General features: G+C 38.1%; 1 protein-coding gene across 5 annotated transcripts in view; it reads right to left on the bottom strand.

Annotated features, from left to right (window-relative positions):
- Nucleotides 1-18,493, bottom strand: part of ERBB4 (erb-b2 receptor tyrosine kinase 4) — a 904,250-nt gene that overhangs the window by 15,111 nt on the left and 870,646 nt on the right. For 3 of the 5 annotated variants that reach the window (XR_015795175.1, XM_088135586.1, XM_088135587.1), the window contains 2 exons: nucleotides 4,361-4,408; nucleotides 921-1,218 (listed from right to left, as the gene is read on the bottom strand). Coding sequence is in view for 4 of the 5 variants with exons in the window: in XM_088135586.1 (XP_087991712.1) it covers nucleotides 921-1,218; nucleotides 4,361-4,408 (346 nt within the window). In the remaining variant the exon portion in view is untranslated. The remainder of the gene's footprint in view (nucleotides 1-920; nucleotides 1,219-4,360; nucleotides 4,409-18,493) is intronic. The other 2 variants (XM_088135588.1, XM_088135589.1) reach the window with 1 other exon arrangement.

Here is an 18,493-nt window from a genome sequence, read left to right as displayed (position 1 = left end):
GTGATGCGTTTCCTCCTAGCCAATGATCATGTTGTTCACTTGGATCATGGGAAAAGCAAAAACCCTTTACTGAAAGTAACCTCTCTTCTTTAGCTAAGCTTGCAGTGTAATTGATAGGTTCAGCCTCCTCTCAATGCCACAAATAATCTGCCAAAAGGGTGACGTGCTACAAACTTTTCCATCTAACTTTAAAAGCCTATGTAGAGAAACAAGATTCTTTTTTGTTATGCTAGTTGCACGAGCCAGGCATGTACAGTAGGTGTACCCTTTAGCTTTAGAGGTTGAATTGGTCTGACTGATACTGAAAATAATGCAAACAACCCAGTACTGAACAAGAACCATGTGAATATAGGTCACAAAGAGAGTGGTCTTTTTCCACTTCCTAAGTCCTCCCAGGTGGCACTGCTGCACCAAGGGGACCTAGAGTCTGCCCACCCTGTAAGTTCTGGTAGGAGGGACATAAACCACTGGGGATAAGTAGTTGCAGAAGGAACCAGGCACAATGCCCCGTAGGGCTTCAAAGGTGACAAACAGCATCTTGATGGTTTGTTGTTGTTATTGTTGCTGTATGCTTGCTTGCTTGCCTATATGTATGAATGGGTGAACTGGCACATGAAGGCACGTGTAGTCCAATCCTCAGCCTGGCAACCAATGGCTCTTTGGACAGAAAGGATGACATCTCCCTGCCTTGCAATGGTCTTTCATCCTAGTAAATCTTATGGAGCTGTAATGGTGCCACTTAGCAGATCAGCTTGGAGGAAGGCATGGGATAAAGGTAGGAAAGCCAGCTGATCTAAGCCATTCTTTTCTAGGATTCATTTTATCTGTATACAGCTCCAACCAGAATAGATTTTGAACAGTGATCACAGAGTCTTTTCCAAACTGGGGGGAAAATGGTTATTACTATGTGAGAGATATACCTGTTTTGCACTTTTCTGGCATTGGAGTCATATATCCCTCTTCATCCAGCTCAGTTCTTGGCCCTCGCTCTGGGATAAAAACCGTTGGGTCAGCGCTATACCTCTGAGTGAGACTGTCATCTTGTGAAAGACTTGCCACTGGTTTCCGTAAAGTGCCATTGCAGCAAGTGTCATCACAGATCTCAGCAGCTCCTTGCCTGACGGGAGCTTCTGGAGCTATGCCTGGTATGGCAGTTCGGTATGGCAAAGGAACTCCTCGTTCCGTAGACAAACTTCCATCTCTGTAGATAAACTGATTCTATAAGAAACACAGAAGGTTTTTAATGTGAAAAACTGCATAATTAACATTAGAGCTTAGTTTCATGCATATAAGGTTTTCAGTTATTTGCTCAACATATCACTTTTCTATGCAGGATTTTTGTTTTTAGTATGTTGTTTGCAGTAACTGTTCCAGTCAACATTACACAGATTTTTTGTTTTGTTGTTTGATTCCACAAGCATTGGCTAAAGAAACTGAGTGGATTCCACATGCATAGGCTTGCTTTATTGCTGGATTCAACTTAAATTACATTGGCTTAAAGTAATTTAAGATGCTTAGTTTATACTTTTCAAATATTACAGTTCAAGAACTGAAATTTGGTGCATTTTGCCTGGATTTCAAATTAGGTACAAATAATCTGCCAACCCAAAGAAGAGCTCATCCCTAATCCATCAATATTTTATCTACAACTGCCAAATCTGAAGTCTTCATTAAATATAAATAAATCAGGATCAGATTTGATTTAACATCTTTCCAAAATCTGCTGATCTCAATGTGATTTCTGTATCTTTTTTCTTAACCTTAGCATTTCAATATATTGCCTTCTGTGCACAACACACTTCCAGGGTCAGCAGCATGCAAGTCACCTCCCATCCTCCAAAACCTAGCCTGAGAAATTGTGCTACTTTCAGTAGTAGTAGCCAATTCATTTTGCAATTTCTAGAATTTCTCAGATGTTTCTGCCAAGCTAAACCTCAAAATTTCACATAACACAAAGTGTTATGTAAAAAATGTCCTCATTCTGGAGAATAGCTGGTCTGCAGAAAGATTCCTTCAGTCACCTCTGCAGCAGAGAGATAAGGGCTTTGCCCACCCTACTGATCCTCTGTAGGGGATCTGGGGAGAGAGGGGAAACTACTGTGGGCAGAAGGGATTCGGAAGCAGAGTACAAGTGACTTTAGAGCAAGGGATACTCATATATCACCCAGATGCCCACACCTTCTGCCTTTCAATCTGAACTGGTATAACAATACTGTATCAAGTTTGTATAATTTTGTATCTGGAAGTTCATCCACCACTTACTGGACAGTTACCTGGGTACAAATAAACCTGTTGTAAATATTAGCCACTGAGAATCATTTTATTTCCTATTAAATTATCAGATCCTTCATATGCAAAAACATTTTTATATGTGCATCCAAATTTTGCTTCAAACAAAACTCTGGGACAAAAACTGGGGCAAAAACACTCTAGTCCTTTCCCCCTCTTTGAATTATTTCATTAGTTTTAACAACAATAACATAGTTGTATAATAGTATGCTGATCCAGTTATGTATGTTACTACAGATAGTACTCGACTTATGACCACAATTGGGACCAGAATTTCCATCACTAAGTTATGCAGTCATTAAGTGAGTTGCGGCCAATTTTATGACTTTTTTGCCGCAATCATTAAGCAAATCACCATGGTTATTAAGTGAATCTGGCTTCCTCAATGACTTTGCTTGTCGGAAGCCCCCTGGGAAGGTCACAGATGGCAATCACATGACTCCGGGATGCTGCAATCATCGTAAATACATGCTGGTTGCCAAGCACCCAAATTTTGATCACGTGATCACAGGGATGCTGCGATAGTTATAAGTGCAAGGACTGGTTGTAAGTCACTTTTTTCACACTGTCATAACTTCAAACAGTTGTTAAATGAATGGTTGTAAGTCGAGGACTACTTGTACTTAACTGGACTGGTCTAAATTATGAAGAACGTGCAAGAATGGCACAGAGACAGACATAGTGGAGACTCATGGTCATCAGTCTCCTGGAAGGAGAAAACCCTTGAACAGAACAGAATAATAGTAGTAGTAGTAGTAGTAGTAGTAATAATAATAATATAATGAAATTATGTATGCCAGTTCTTGAGCTGATATGCATTTCTCCGTATTTCAGGAGCAGGACTAAAGAGTGAGGGGGTTTTGAAACCTTTGAAGACTATCAAATCTCTCCCAGTCCTCCTCTGTACCACATGACATTGGAGTTCTGATGTCAGCAGGCAAGAACTGCAGAGATTCCTGTAGGAACTGGGAGAGGGAGGGGGAGATTTGGGATTAGATGGTCACCTGTGAGAGCAGACCTCTTCCTCTCTTCTTGAAGAGGAGATCTGAACTATCCAATGGACCCCAAGATATATTCCATATCACCATAAGATGATTGTTTAGAGTACAGAATTTAACATAGTTATTTAAAAATATACAATTGAACAAGTATTTTCCTATATTGTTCCAGGAATGAACTTTATTGACTTGGTTAGTATTTTTCATAAAATAAGAGGAAAGGAGAATGTTCTGGCAGTAGAACCTTTCAGAGCTAATCTTCTAAAGAAATTACCATAGATATAATTAATTTCCATTCAGTAACCTTACACTGCACTTGATGTGGATGTGTGTGTGTGTGTATGCGTGTATTGTTCTTTGAAAACATATAAACATATTAAAATTATTATTTCCCTTCAGGTTTGATTTTTATATTTGCCTACAACCTATATCAACTCCACAGTTCTTCTGAATTTAATTGTGACCATTTTTGGTTGTTGTTTATTAGATTTTTGTTTTCCTAGGTTTACCAGGTATCACAACAGCTAATTGTCCCTCCAGTTCTATTATCTAGTTCCTTCTTTTCAGGGAAGATTTAAACTTATGAAGGTGCCTTTAATACATAAAGCTATTCCAGCATCATAAAATCAACCTGAACTGGAACAGGCACATCCATCCTAGCTTCATAAAATATGCAGGCCAAAGATAACACTTGAATCTCTCAATTTCTTTTAGAATCAAGAGCGACCTTATAGACTTTTAGTGCTCCCTTACCTTTAAGTTGTAACTGAACATTGTCCAGAGAACACCATCCAGCAAAATAAAGTAAGAACTTATTCTAAGGCAGATACTAATCACCAGTAACCTCTGATTCTGTCATGTTTAAGGTCTTAGGATTTTCTGTTAGAGTTACCAAAACTTGTATTATTCAGCTGGACTCAGCAGCAAAATATGATCAGCTCTCACCTACCCTTGGGGAATGAGAGAGTAGATGGGATGGTGGAATTCATGAAGAGAAGAGAAAGAAGAAGGTAGGATACATTTGAAAAGACAAACAAATCCTAAAGGATGAAGGTTGATTGTGAAATACTTACTCCTGACATAGGGGTGTAGGCAGGAGGAGGGCTGTGTCCAATTTCACTCTAATAGGAAAGAAAAATGGAATGACCAATATAGTAAGAAGTTACATGGATGAAAATAAGTCATATGAATTCTGTGAATTGATGGAAGAACCATGCACAAATTAGAGAGATTTATTCAAACACCAGCCAAATTCACCCCTCCTTGCTCAGCACATTTCCAAAGGCAGTTTTGTGTGAGCTCAAGGTGTGGAGGATTTGACTGCAGAATGATTAGGAAAAGTCTGAAAAGAGGTGTAGGATTTTTTTTTTTTGCACAAGAGAAAGATAAGCATGCAGCAGGTCAGCTGTCCCTCTAAAATCAAGATTCAAATGGAATGCACTAGTATTACTCACCTGGTCTAAAAGGAAGGGAAAGGATATATTGCTTAACAATGAAGAAAACACAGAGGTTTCACCTGGATAATACCATAATTATACAATGATAATTTTCTGTAGTCTGGCTAACAGACAGCAGATAAAAACAGATACCTGACTCTATGACAGGTTTTCAATGACTGAAAAATTAATGTGCTCATAGCCCAACAATACAGAAGGTAAGTCTCCATTGACTGATGCTGCTTCTCTTTCTAGGTTTTTCTTCAGGAAATCTAGCAATAGATGCAGATTTTTGTTTCTCTGATATCCCCACAATATCAGTATCTTGAATGAGGCATTGTATGCATGCTTCTTTGTAAGAGGAGTTTGGAAAGCAGTATGATTTGCATAAACACAACATGGCACGAGTCCATTTTGGCTTTTCCAGCTCTCTTTCTGGCATGGAGTTTTGTTTTGCTGCAGACTCTATTTAGAATTGGGATTTAGCTGCAAGTAGCTCAGAGGATTAAAGAGAGCTCTAACATTAATATCTGTCAACACCTATTTAGACACAATAAAATGACCACTTGGTTTGCACTCATCATTTAGCAATTTTCATTTTTCTCTTGGGCATTTTTCTCTCTTCCTTGCTACTGCTTGCATGTTTTTCCTATAATGCTACAAATAAATGTGACCATGGTAGTTCTGTGTGCTTAAATATAGAACTACTTACATCATATAGAAAAGAAGAGGTAGCATTTTAAAAACAACGGAATGTATGAGTAAGAAATATGATGCCACTAAAACTTGAAACTGTGTGTCAAGTCTAGCCTATTCATAATTCTTGAATTATGTCAGAGGTAGATTAAGGAGTCAACAGCTTGGGACGTTTGGTTGTGATGCAGTCTGATGAAGCTTGTTTCTTTAGAAAAGTTAAGAGAAGGGAAGGGAAGACTATAAAAAACCTTTGATTACCTCAGTTTATGGTGAGTTTAAATACATTATTATTCAAGGTCTCATTGTGGAGAAATTTTGCCTGAACTTAAATGCCAGATGCTATCATGGAGAGAAAATGTCTGATCAGGATGAACTCAGTTTGCCCAGCAGTGAAGCACCTCTATTTGGTCACCAGTTTAGCTTTGGAGATTCTCTCCCACACTCCTTTCTTCTTGGCTGAGCTTGTATACCAGAACGGTACTCTTCATTTGTGCATTCATTTTAAAACAGGATAAAAACTAATGATGTACAAAATGAAAACTCTATCACACCCCTAATGATAATTTTTTTATAGATGATTGAGGCAGTTCAATGTTAAAGTATACAGAACTGTCACCATCATTAGTTCATCTCTTAGATCATGACATGTCTGGATGGCAACTCACTAGGTGATGTGTTAGTCTCACAGCTTCCCTTCTTGATAACATATATGTATAAAATGAATAACAGGAATATTCTATACCTACCAATAGTATTGTTGAGGATGTACTGCAATATGGTCTATGTATTTTTATGAATTATATTACTAGATTATATTACTGCATGACATCACTGTAGCACACAAACCAACTAAAGCCCTCCAAAACATCTTAAGTAAACCAAAAAACCCAGTAGCCCAAGAAGAAAAAACAGGAGTCATCTACAACATACAGTGTAAGGACTGTAACAGCCACTATGTAGGACAGACAGGCAGAAGACTAGTAGAGCACATCCATGAACCACAACTAGCAGTCAGAAGACATAATGAAAACTCCTTAAGCTCACAACACATGGACAGACTTAACCACAATTTCAGCTGGGAAATTGTCAGCATCTTAGACCAATCAAAAATAAAAAATGTAAGGGAATTCCTGGAAGCTTGGTATTCAGACAAGTCAGTCATCAACAGGCACATAGAGATGAACTACATTTACACACTATTCAAAAGAGACAATAAAAAGGAAACAAAAAGACCAGAACACCTCCTTGCCAGCAATCAACACCCAGGTAAGCAGGGATTAACACCAGGATTAACATCAGACGAACAATCAAGCAATAAACAACAGCCTAATCTAGGAACTATCAAGGGGCTGGGGGAACAACAACTCCCCTACCAACACTGACGGGGCAAGCTACTGTATATAAGCAGAGACCAAACCCCACTCCCTTCTAGCACTGGAGATGTTACCTAGACGGGTAATAAAACGTCTGCAAGAAAACAACCAAGCTCAGAGAACTCCTAGGACACCACTGTATTACTGGAATTAATATAGAAATATACTAAGAAAATACAGAATTAAGCCATTGTTTTTGCAAGGACTTATAAGAAGTATAAAGGATGCATCTCAATATCTTTTCCAATCCATTAATAAACAATCTGCACAATACATCAAAGTTACCCACATACTGAAATTTTTGACAGACCTATAAAGTATAGAGATGCTTCAGGGACATTTAATTTCATACATTCATCAGCAAGTCTGTGGTTGTTAACTGTCCTAGAGAATATGATACTAGTAAAGCAATGGACTTGATTGAAAAACTTTCAGGAGTATATGAAACTCTGCATTCATTGATGCATTTAATGTAATAATAATGGGGTACCATTTCAGCCTTGCAAGAGGAAAGCTCATAGAAATATAATATCTCAGGCAATATGAATACACTCCCATGTCAAAAACGGGCCTCTGCATGGAGAGCTGCTAAATAAGAGAGATGGCTAGATTTTCAGCCTTTGACAGACATGCTATTTAATGTTTCAAAAAGATCCACATAACCTCAAATACTATCAAAAACAAAATACTAAGCAAGACTCTCAGTTGGGGGGGGGGGCACAACTAGTTTTATGCTTATTTTTTGGCACAGAGTAGTCATATAATAAGTACCATAGTGAGAATGCGGTGGCATTCTTTATTATGTCTATGTGATGGTTACCAACTGGCTTCCAGGTGCTGGTTATTACCTAGAAAGCCCTTCATGGCATAGGGCTTGGTTATTTGAAAGATGACCAGTCACCAATTGTTTCTGTCCATCTGGTGAGATCGGACAGAGTAGGCACACTTTGAGTCCCATCAATTAAGCAGTGTCATCTAGTGGGATCCAAGAAACATGTCTTCTCTGCTGCAGTGCCTAACCTCTAGAATAATATATCCCCCCTCCCCCAAGATCTGCATGGCTCCCACCATGGTGACACCATGATGACATTCAGGAAGCTACTGAAGACATGTCTTTTTTTTCAGGCCTTGGGGATAGGTGATGGTTGAGCCCCTGTTGGATGGGGTTTCTGTTAATATGTCTTTCTTTGGACCACTCATGAATTGTTTTCTTTTGTGGTATTGCTCTTACTTTTTAAACTGTAAATCTCCCAGAGTTGGGTGCCCTCTAAATTGATTAAATAGTCACAATCTCTACACACACACCCCCGAAAAAAAGAGAAAAAGGAAGCTAGGAACAGCTGAACTGCCGATTAGCTGAAATGCAAATGCAATATAATTGTTTTTTAAATGTCTTTAAATTGCTTTCTAATTACATAGCAATGTTGTAATTTTGGAAGCTTCAAAAATACCTTTTTGTGTTTAAGATGCAAACCATCTGCCCTCACTTTATTGATGACGTGTGCGTTTTTCATTGGTTGGAAAATGATATGCTGGCAGAAAGCAACACAGAAAAAATCCATCAAATGTTATTTTTATATAAATAGGAGAACATTGAAGCTCCAGACTGAGGCAATAGTTTGAAAGAAATTCTTGGGTCTTGAATTATTATTATATCTATGTTTTGGAAGGACTAAAAACTAAGAAATGTGCATGCATCCATTCCTATGGGCATGTGAAGCAGTATATGAGTTCACAAATTACTGAAAACAGTTATTTCATTGTTTGGCACAGCTGGTGATAAAGGATTTTTTTTTAAGGAGCAAAGCAAAAGATCTATCAAATCACTACTAAAAGTGCTTTACTATCCACTCAGTTTTGCTTAGTTTAGTGACTAGATATAGGGACTAGATTTAGTTTGCTTTCCTCATTCTCCTATTATAATCACCAAAGCAATTATTTCCATAATCCTTGTCCATGTTGTTATATTATAAAGTACTCCAATTTATCTGTGCTTTACAAAGTTCACAAAACAGCATTGTCTTTATGCACAGCCTTAATATTTAATCAGCAGCAATTCTGGGGGCAGATCTGACACAACTACAGATTTCCATTATATGAAATTATAATTCTATTAACATATTTATTTCCTCTCCACTCTACTAAATCAGATTTTAAGTGCAACTTGAAATACACATTATTCAATCAACAGTCATTTGACCAATAATCTGAAACTTCTTTCTTTTTGATTTTCTGGAATTAATATTGAGCTACCATTGCTTGCATCAATCATTATTTTATTCTGTAAGTAATAATGTCTAGGATAGTCAAAGGCATGGGCAACCAGGAAACCAGAAATTTCCATAACTCTATTTCTTGATTTAGAACCAAAGAGATGATGAAATAGTAGCATAAATGTTCTTCCTCTTCAGCTGAGAAATCAACTAGACCCTACGAGGACCACAGACTTGATGACTGTTAGGTGCTCTGCTTTTGCTTCCATTTGTTGACTTCTTTCTCTAGTCCAGTGTTTCTTAAAATTTTTTCTCACTTTTAAAATTATGGAGGACCCCAAAAGAGCTTTTGTTTGCATGGGTTATATTTACTGATATTTACCGTGTTAAAAATGAAAGTTGATGCATTCGCTGCTGCTACCACTTCTCACAATTGTTTGATAGGATTTTAATATTGTATTATTTTTCAACATAAGCTGGCAAATAATTTGATTTCAAGGACCCCTGAGACAATTTTGGGGGCTGCCCAGTGGTCCCAGGAAGACACTTTAAGAAACACTGGACTAGTCTATTCAATTGCCACACTAAACAGACTAAGAAAACATTTTGTGTCTCTGTTTCGCATAAAAGGTCAATCTTTTGAGCTCAGGTAAAAAATTCCCTGGGACAAAAGGGTCCAGAACAAAACAGACAAACAGAACTGGGTTATATGTGTATAGATGTACAACTTTTGCCTAATACAGACCGCCACACTGAAGTCCCACTATAAAATATGCATATTGGTAAAAAACAAAGGGTAACGTTCTAGCTTTCAAAGGTATTTCTTGCTCACTAAGTTGCCATATTTTTGCACTGCTGATTGAGATCCTTTGCTGATTTGAATGGTATGAGTCCTACCAATTTCAGGGTTTAATGAATAGCCAGTCTATTTTCACAAGACCACACCCTTCTTGCCAGTCAGGTTCCGGCATACCCAGTCCACATTCATTCATCTCAGATGTGGAATCTACATCATCTGAAGGACAGTGGCGCACAAAGTCAGTTTACTCAGACTGCTTCTGCTAGAGAAGAAAAGGTTTTATCTTTGAAAAACTGCAAAAGAACATGAGGAGCAAGGGAGCAAGGAGGTCTATGCTGAAGCTGGGCTTGGGGAAGAGAGAGCTAAGATTCTCCTCCAAACTCTGATTAAAGTTGAAATTTGGAAGAAGAAGGATTTTCCAGGTTACAATTTGGCAAAGAGGTAACATCTGTACCAGGGTCTTCTAATCCCTAGAAGAATAAGAAACAGCTAGGGATGGCACTAATTTCTTTTCCTGTATTTTAAAGTCTACTTTATTGGTTCTAGTGTTTATTTTTTCTATGTAAGCTCAGTGATGGTATGTTTGCGTAATAAAGCAACACCATATTAGGGTCTGGGCAGTCTTATTTTGTCCTTCATACTTTTCTACTGAAGGTTCTTCTTTAATGATGCTGCCTTTGATTTCAGCAGTTCCATATTTTTATTTCCTTTATCACTGATGGTTTTGGATGTGATTGTTTAAAGTTTAACAGAATTTTTTTACATTCCCTTTGTTCTATTTTAAAGAAAAGTTTAATTTTATTTGTCTCTTGTGAGAATTGGTTATCTCCCACAAAGGAGGAGAAGGAGGGGCTGATTTCCCTAGTCACACAGCTCAGTGCTATCGGGCCAGGAGGTATCACTGTAACATTTTTTTCTTATTTTCCCCTTTTATTTTGCCAAATAGTAACAAAGTATGTAGGAACCTATTCCTCTCACACACCTGGTTAGTGGGCAGGACAACAGGCAAGGCTTTCTCTAAAAAATAGGTGGTAGTAGTGAAAAATACCAGGCCCTGTAGGCAGAAAGTAGAGGTACAGTATGTTAACTCAAACGGATTTGGGGAGAAGATGTTTGAGACCTCTAACCTTTCACCTTACATGCCAAGTCCTGCTACTATATAAGTAAACATAAGAAGGACCAAATTTAAATCAATAATTTGTTAAGCTTCAAACATAAATGAATATTCATTTAGCTCTAATGCTGCAATCTGTTTTAATGTACCACTCACTCAAAAACAAAGGCAGTTCTTCAACAGACAGCTTGCTAAGGCATCTAATCAAGTGGATCCTAGCCTACAAAAGTCAAAGTAATAATACTCTTACTAGTCTTTAAGATACTACAGTGTGTTCGGCCTTTTTCTCTCAGAAATGGTGCTACTCTTTTTGAGAAAGATGAAGAGTCCACTGATGTGACATACTAACTACTACTAACATACTAACAAAAGAAGCACACAAGAAGGAAGGACATGGTAATAGTTCTGACTTATGGTTTTGAATACGGTAAGACTGAATTTGAAACAGAATTATGTACTAATGATGAACATGTTTTTGCAAAGATGTATAAACTTTCACTGAAACTAGAGACAGAAGATAAACAAGGACTGTATGATAAAATGGGCTAAAAACATTGGCTATAATATACAGATGGAACAATGGGAAAATATGTGGCAGAAAGGATTGAAATTCACATTGTGCTATAACCGTAAACAGAATTTTTATAAAATGATGTATCATTGGTACTTGTCACCAGAAAAATTCTAAAATGTACAATGGTACTTCAAATGTATATTGGAAATGTGAACAACAAGAAGGGACATTTTATCATCTCTGGTAGACTTGTTAAAAAGAAAAAAAAATTGGAATGAGATACATATTTTTATACAGAAGATTTTAAAGATTAATATTCAATCAAAACCAGAGACTTTCCTTTTCGGCTTGATGGATAAACAGTTGGAAAAAACCTATGGAATCTTATAAATGATAACAATAGCAATGTTTTTATGTGCACAGAGGTAGAAAGATAAGATACTACCTACAATGGAAGAATGGATGGTGAAGCTGATGGAGTTGGTTGAGATGGTGAAATTTATGGCTTTGATTTGAAATTATACATTATATAATTTTAATGTTAACTGGAAACCTTTTTTGGACTTTTTGCAGGATACAGAAAAAAATGAAATTATGTTGCACGGATTTGATGATTAGAAATAATATGGGTTGTACACTATGTTGTACATTTAGAGCAAGAGTTTGATATATATTGTTACTTAATATCTGTTGCAAGGAGGGTTGGAAGTCAATTTTTTTTCTTTTGTCTCTTCGTTTCTACACTCTTGATCTTTACTATCCTTTTTTTCTAATTTCTCTTTTCTTCTTTTTCTTAATATTAGTTCTTGTTAGTTTTTACTGTTCTTTTTTTTTAAAAAATCAACAAAGTTATTAAAAGAAAGTAATAGTTCCTTTCTCACTCCTGTTTCTCACCAATGGATATTCTGAGCTTTATTGCCCTTGATCTTGGAGGTCATACATAGTTAACATGATGTATGCAGTTCAAGGATAAAATGATTAAAGTGGTCATATACAATTGCTTCATGGTGTTATTCACTATGCAGTATTGATAAATGTCTGTGAGTCTTCCTTCTTACCAGCATGTAAGTGTATGCCTACAACCTGAATCTCAGTTACACTGAAGAACTGCCTTTTGTTGCATTCAGTAATAATATTAATGTGTTACAACATTAAAGGAAATGTTAATTGGACCAGGAGCAGCAGCAGCAGCAGCAGCAGCAGCTGCTGCTGCTGCTGCTGCTGCTGCTGCTGCTGCTGCTGCTGCTGCTGCTGCTGCTGCTGCTGCTGAGGTAGCAGAAATTAAGCAGAAGAAAACCTAAGAGTGGAGTGACAGGAAACTAACACACATATTGCTATATCTACCTTGGTGCTTTAGTATGTATCTGATGAACCACTTGAATTGTTTCTCTGCATTGCCTTCCCATTTTACTTTGGAATTGGCTGGTATCATTTTGCTCATATCATTCAGGGCTCACTTCTCTTGGTGGTTTCCCCTCCATAATCATTACACAAACTTCCTATGATACTAAGGCAAAGGATACAGCTTCAAAGTTCTTTCCTCTCTATTTGAGGTAGCTGGAGATCAGTGCCTTTGACACATTTTGTATAAGATCCAAGAGAATCTCCAGGACACACATGTTCACAGCTCTTATTCATCCTTCCTGCAAATTTTGTAATCCAAGCTTTATACTTTTGTACAAACATTTGTTGTTCAGCTGCTGTGGAGCTGTCAGGAGACACAGTCACATCTGAAAAGGAATTCAGTGTAATTGGTGCCACTTTTCATTAGAAACTTTGTCCAATTGCTTTCTCATTTCTTACTAGATGAGTGGGGTATCTTTTTCTCAGCAAAGGTTAAAGTTTTACTAGTTCAGTGGGACTATGTGAGGAAATGCAGTACTGAAATGAGCAAAGACAAAGCACTAAGTTACTGAAATGTGTTATTCTCACAAATGATGGCTGAAGAATTCACTCAGTCTGTAACATCCTTTCCTACTAAACCAGAATTCTACAGGCATTGTTGGCCTTTGCAATTCTCTATCCCATACATCTTTACATGCATTCATTATTGGACATGCTGATCAACCTTCTGTACAACTTTTTAAAGGCTGAAAGTCACCCTTGACCTTTGGGGAGTCTGCCAGGGCTAAGGTTGATTTAACTTGATTTTAAATTACATTGTATACAGTTAATATAATTACTCGCCATATAGTTAATAATCTTCCCCTTCTATCATACTCAAAATTAAAATTTGTTGGAGTGGCCCTAGACCTTTGCCCTGAGATTGTGTACCTCTGCTTTAAATAATCAAGGCAAAGGGCAGACATTTTTGGAGTATGTTCTCTGTTAATGACATTTTAATAAAGGTTGGTAACACTCATGCTATTTATTGGATTTATCCACCCAGAGATAGTGTTATCTCCCTTGATTCCTCCTATTATGGTCCACTGTAGAAGAAGTTTCTGTCTTCTTTCCTGGCATGCTGTGACTACTTTGTAAGGGCCCCAGCAGGGCAACCTACTAAGCAGAGACAGGAACATACAATATAAATGGGGAACATTACATGGTTCAGGGTTGGAGAGTGACCCTCGTTATATGCATTCTTCCCAATTTAAATCATACTCATAACAGTTATTCAGCAGATTAGTGAGAATGCAATTTAAATGGGGAAGACACAGCACCAGGATTATTATCCTCATACACTGCCTAGTCCAAGTGTAATTGCTGCATTTGGTGGCCTATCATCACTTACCTAGTATTCTAACCAAATCCTATTTTCTCAGGTCTCTGCCTCTGGATTGCTATCAATATATTTATTATTAATCACACTGGGTATCCAATAATGTCAAGCTGACACATGTTGGTCCAGGTTGTTCCCCCCTTCTTTCCTGAGACAATCCTGTGAAGAATTTAGATTGAGAGAGGGAATAACCCAAAATCATTCAAGAGTTGAGTTTTAAATCTGGATTTTCTTGAATGGCAGGAAATAAATTACAATGAATTAGGTAGAATTCTTAACATTAAGAATGGATTCCCTTGCACAGGAGATGTTTCCATGGTTTGATTTTATTACAGAACTTCAAGTACAGCAAGGCCTAGCCAGCCTGGCCTTGCTGTGTAATCTGTAAGAGTAACATTTAGCATTATCATTTGGTTATCGTATTTGCTGGAATTTTTAATAATGGACCCTGGTGTCAAAATCCAGCAACAGTAGCAGTAAAGATTTCATTCTGGATTCAAAGTAACTTTAAGCGAAGCAAGCCATGTTCCTTTTGAAAAACCTGATGAAGGTGACAAGGAGGAGCTAGAGGAGGCAAATTGTGAAAAAAATGAAAGCAGCTTTGTTTGGATCTTAGAATAAGTGAATTTAAGAGTTCCTATTTCCTATTCAGTCCTTCATCAGAGAGGTCTACTCCTTCTATTCCTTTTCCTGTATAGTTCAGAAGAGACTCCTGGCTGTCATCAGAAAAGAGATAGCTGCAGAGATGAGTAAGGGCAAGAAATGTTTGGTGAACTTAGGATCCAAGGTGTACAGTGCCAATATTTGACAGGTACTACACTTTTGGACTTCAGGGTAATTGATTCACATATTTATTGAAGTAGGTCATACAAACTGGGAAGTCTCCTAATAAGGGCACTATAGTGTTTTGTTTTGTTTTAGGTACAGTGTTTTGAGTCAATGTGGTAACTATGTGGTTAAGGCATTGGACTAGGAGAATGGAGACCCAGATTCTGGTCCACCCTCAGCCACAGAAACTCACTTGGTGATTTTAGGCCAGTCATTCTCTGTCAGACCATCCTATCTCATGTTGTGGGAGGAATGTTGTCAGAGGAAAACTGATCTACTGTGCTTCAATAAAAGTGCACACCAAATAAAAATACTACAATACTACCACTATACTACTATGATTAATATTATCAAAGGTCAAGGGGCCCAGAAGAACTAGGAGGGATGTAATCCTCCCATCCAAGTCTTGACAGAGATCATCCACTTGAGTGACCAATGAATGCCCAGGCCTGAACACTGAGTGAAAAACAGTCCAGATAATCCACTTCCTCTAAGGCGCTCAGTTGTTGTTCCCCTACCACTGTCTCAACAACCTTTCTTAGACAGGGAAGGTTGGAGACCAGGTAATAGTTGTCCCAGATACTGGATCCAGGGAGGGCCTCTTTAGGATGGGGAGCACCACAGCTCCTTTCAGGCTACTAATATACCCCCTCTTGAAGAAGCCAAGAAGGGAATACGTCTAGCCCACAGGTGGTAGATATCATTCTAGAGGGACTAAGGGAACACTTCCTTAGCGTTCTCAAGCTATAAGGACTCCAAATAATGTGGCCCTAGACACTTTGGCAAAAGTACCTTTACTGGTAAAGTGCTATGTAGATTGGTCACAGCGGCCAAATAGGAGATCTTCATTTTGGCCTCTCCCCGTGTGGACAAGGGCAGTAAGGGAGGGAAAATACACTTCACCTTCCTTAACACCACACTCTAAGCCTGAACATAAACTCATACCTGTACTTGGTCAGATTCACTTTTCATCTTTCTTCACCATTCTCCCTACAGAGGTCCCAGGTGGCAATTAATCTGAATCAGAAAAAAAATCTGACCATGGCAAAAGGATGAGCATTATGTCCTTTATCTCCTGATCACAAAACAAGAGCTCTGAGGCAAAGATGAAGTTTAATGTGTGTTTGCCTGAGTGACTCAGTTCAGAGAATGCTTGGGAAAAATCCACGGTCACCAAGGAGGCCATAAATTTCTAAGCCTTCCTGGACCCAGCTCCAAGGGCATGAAGGTTGAAGTCCCTAACACAACCAGGTGAAGAGACTTCAATGTCAGCCCACAGACCAATTTCAGAAGCCCAAGCAGAGACCCTGTCAAATAGCAGGATCCCTAACATGGTTGTACACGCCAACTCACTTGGCCCACTCAGACATCATCGTCATCATCATCACCACCATCATCCTTCAATTGCCCTAATGTCTGTTGAGAAATAAACTGGGTGAAGCATGATCCTTCCAGGAAATTCTTGACTGGCCTGTTTGACAATATTTTCTTTAGAGAGTGGAGTAAAGCTTTACGACTTAGTTGAAGAAATGGGACTACTAGCAATACTGAGGGATACTTCCCATTTAATGCTGGAGTACTTGATTTTAAGAGCAGTTAAACTGAGTATAGTCAAACACATATCTTGTATTTCAAAAAGCAAAATTTAATAAACTCAGAACTATGATAAATAAGGTCCCATGGCAGGAGAAGATAAGCTGAAATGGAGGTCAGTATCAATGGGATTTCCTTAAAAAACAAATAAATAAACAATTGCAAACACGAAAATAATGGAGAAGCCCATGTGATTACAAAAAAATGTGAAAACAAACAAAAAACCCCACATTTTGAATATAAGGATCACCAAGGAACCACACATAAAGGTAGCCTGGAACTGAGGAGATGGTGTCAGGAAAGCAAAAGCTTAAAATGAGCAAAGTTTGGTGAAAGATGCCAAGAACTATCAAAGAAGTTGAGATGGTCACTGTAAGAGGAACAGAACAAGTAATCAAGCCACACAGTGAAAACCATAAATACTGACACTTAACAAAGAAAGGCATTTTATATTGCAGAAATAAATCAGGCACACAACCTGTAAATCAACATATTGAAACAGCTAAAAAGCTATCAAAAACAAAATAAACATTGAAAAAATGGAGATGGAAAAATGTCTGAGGGACTCTTGGCCATTGTACTTATCTCTCCATGCGTTTGTCTTCCAGAATGCTCCAGACTTTACTTGTGGGATTTTTTTATAAGTACATTGCAAGTTAATGGAATCTGTTTGTTTGTTTAACATCCCTGGTTTTTTTTTTTTAAATCATATTTCAGTAATCAGAGAAAATGTGAAGCTTTCTGAAAGAAAACCTAAGCTTTTCAGAGTTCAAATCCTACTGGCTCCTGAAAGCACAATCTGATTTCTTGTAAATCCCAGCTTTATTAGTTTTATCCAGAATGCTGCATAATCTGGAGTTGGATTTCTAAGCTCTACATTGCTTTAGGTACCAAATGATAAAGATCCTCAGTAGCTCTCACAGAGTCTGCTAAACCATTTCAGAATTTTCAAGCTAGGCTTTTTACTTAAGCTCTAACCCAAAGATACCAATTACACAGTAGGGGATGTGTTAGTATTTGGGAAAACCTCCTAAACCACATCTACCTGCACTGCAAAATGGCACAGCTGCTGCCCTAAGTTGAAAGAAATTCAGGAAAAGTCTGTGTGGAATACAGACAGCTGGTTTATGCAAGTGGATCTTTATAATATGCTGCAGATACCCTAGTGGTGTTACAGCTAGAAAATATAATATAGAGCTGTCCCATCAGCTCAGAGCAAATATTTCAAAAGAACAGGATGGTATTTACAACAGATCTAAACCAAAATGAAATCAAATTGAAGGACACTCCCCAGGGGAAGACAAGCCTCTTCCCAAAGGGCACCAAGGGGAAAACAGGCGCTGCCTTGCATAGGAGAATCTACAAGAATATTTCAATTTGCATCCAAAGTAGGCAGGGACATTTTCAGAGAGACATAGCAAACTAGACTAGAGCATATGGATATGGCAAAGGGATAGGACCTTTCCTGCATGTTTTTCATTCTTTCTAGGAAAAAAAAATAGAGAGCCAGCTAGCAGGGTCTTAGCAATCTACCTTGACAGCAGTAAGATGGAATAGAGGAATGGGAACACTTCACAGCCAACCATTCCCTGAGCATTAACTGCAGAATGTGCCAGGAAAATGGACCATCAGAGTCTTCATCCTCAATTTGAGCCCTCATTCTGCTCTTGTTACACATAAGGAACTTTAGTTTACATAGGGAAGTATCAGCAGTGAATCTTCAGCTGACCTCACTTTCACGTTTTCACCATTTTTAGAAACTTTATGTCAGGGATGATGCTAGCTAGAGGTAGGACTAGAGTAGCAAGTGTTCAGGGAGTTGCAACAGGAGCTCAAAGGGGCCTGTTGTAAGCAGCCTTTTATCACTCTTGCTGGCTGTCAACAGGGTGGCAATGCATTACGTTAAATATATTTCCTA

This window comes from Python bivittatus, unplaced genomic scaffold (genome assembly GCF_059951505.1).
Source record: "Python bivittatus isolate LINGU-HERP-01145 unplaced genomic scaffold, Pbiv_v1 ctg000200_np1212, whole genome shotgun sequence".
In the NCBI taxonomy this organism is placed as follows: Eukaryota; Metazoa; Chordata; class Lepidosauria; order Squamata; family Pythonidae; genus Python; species Python bivittatus.
This window is presented reverse-complemented; position numbering and strand designations above follow the sequence as displayed.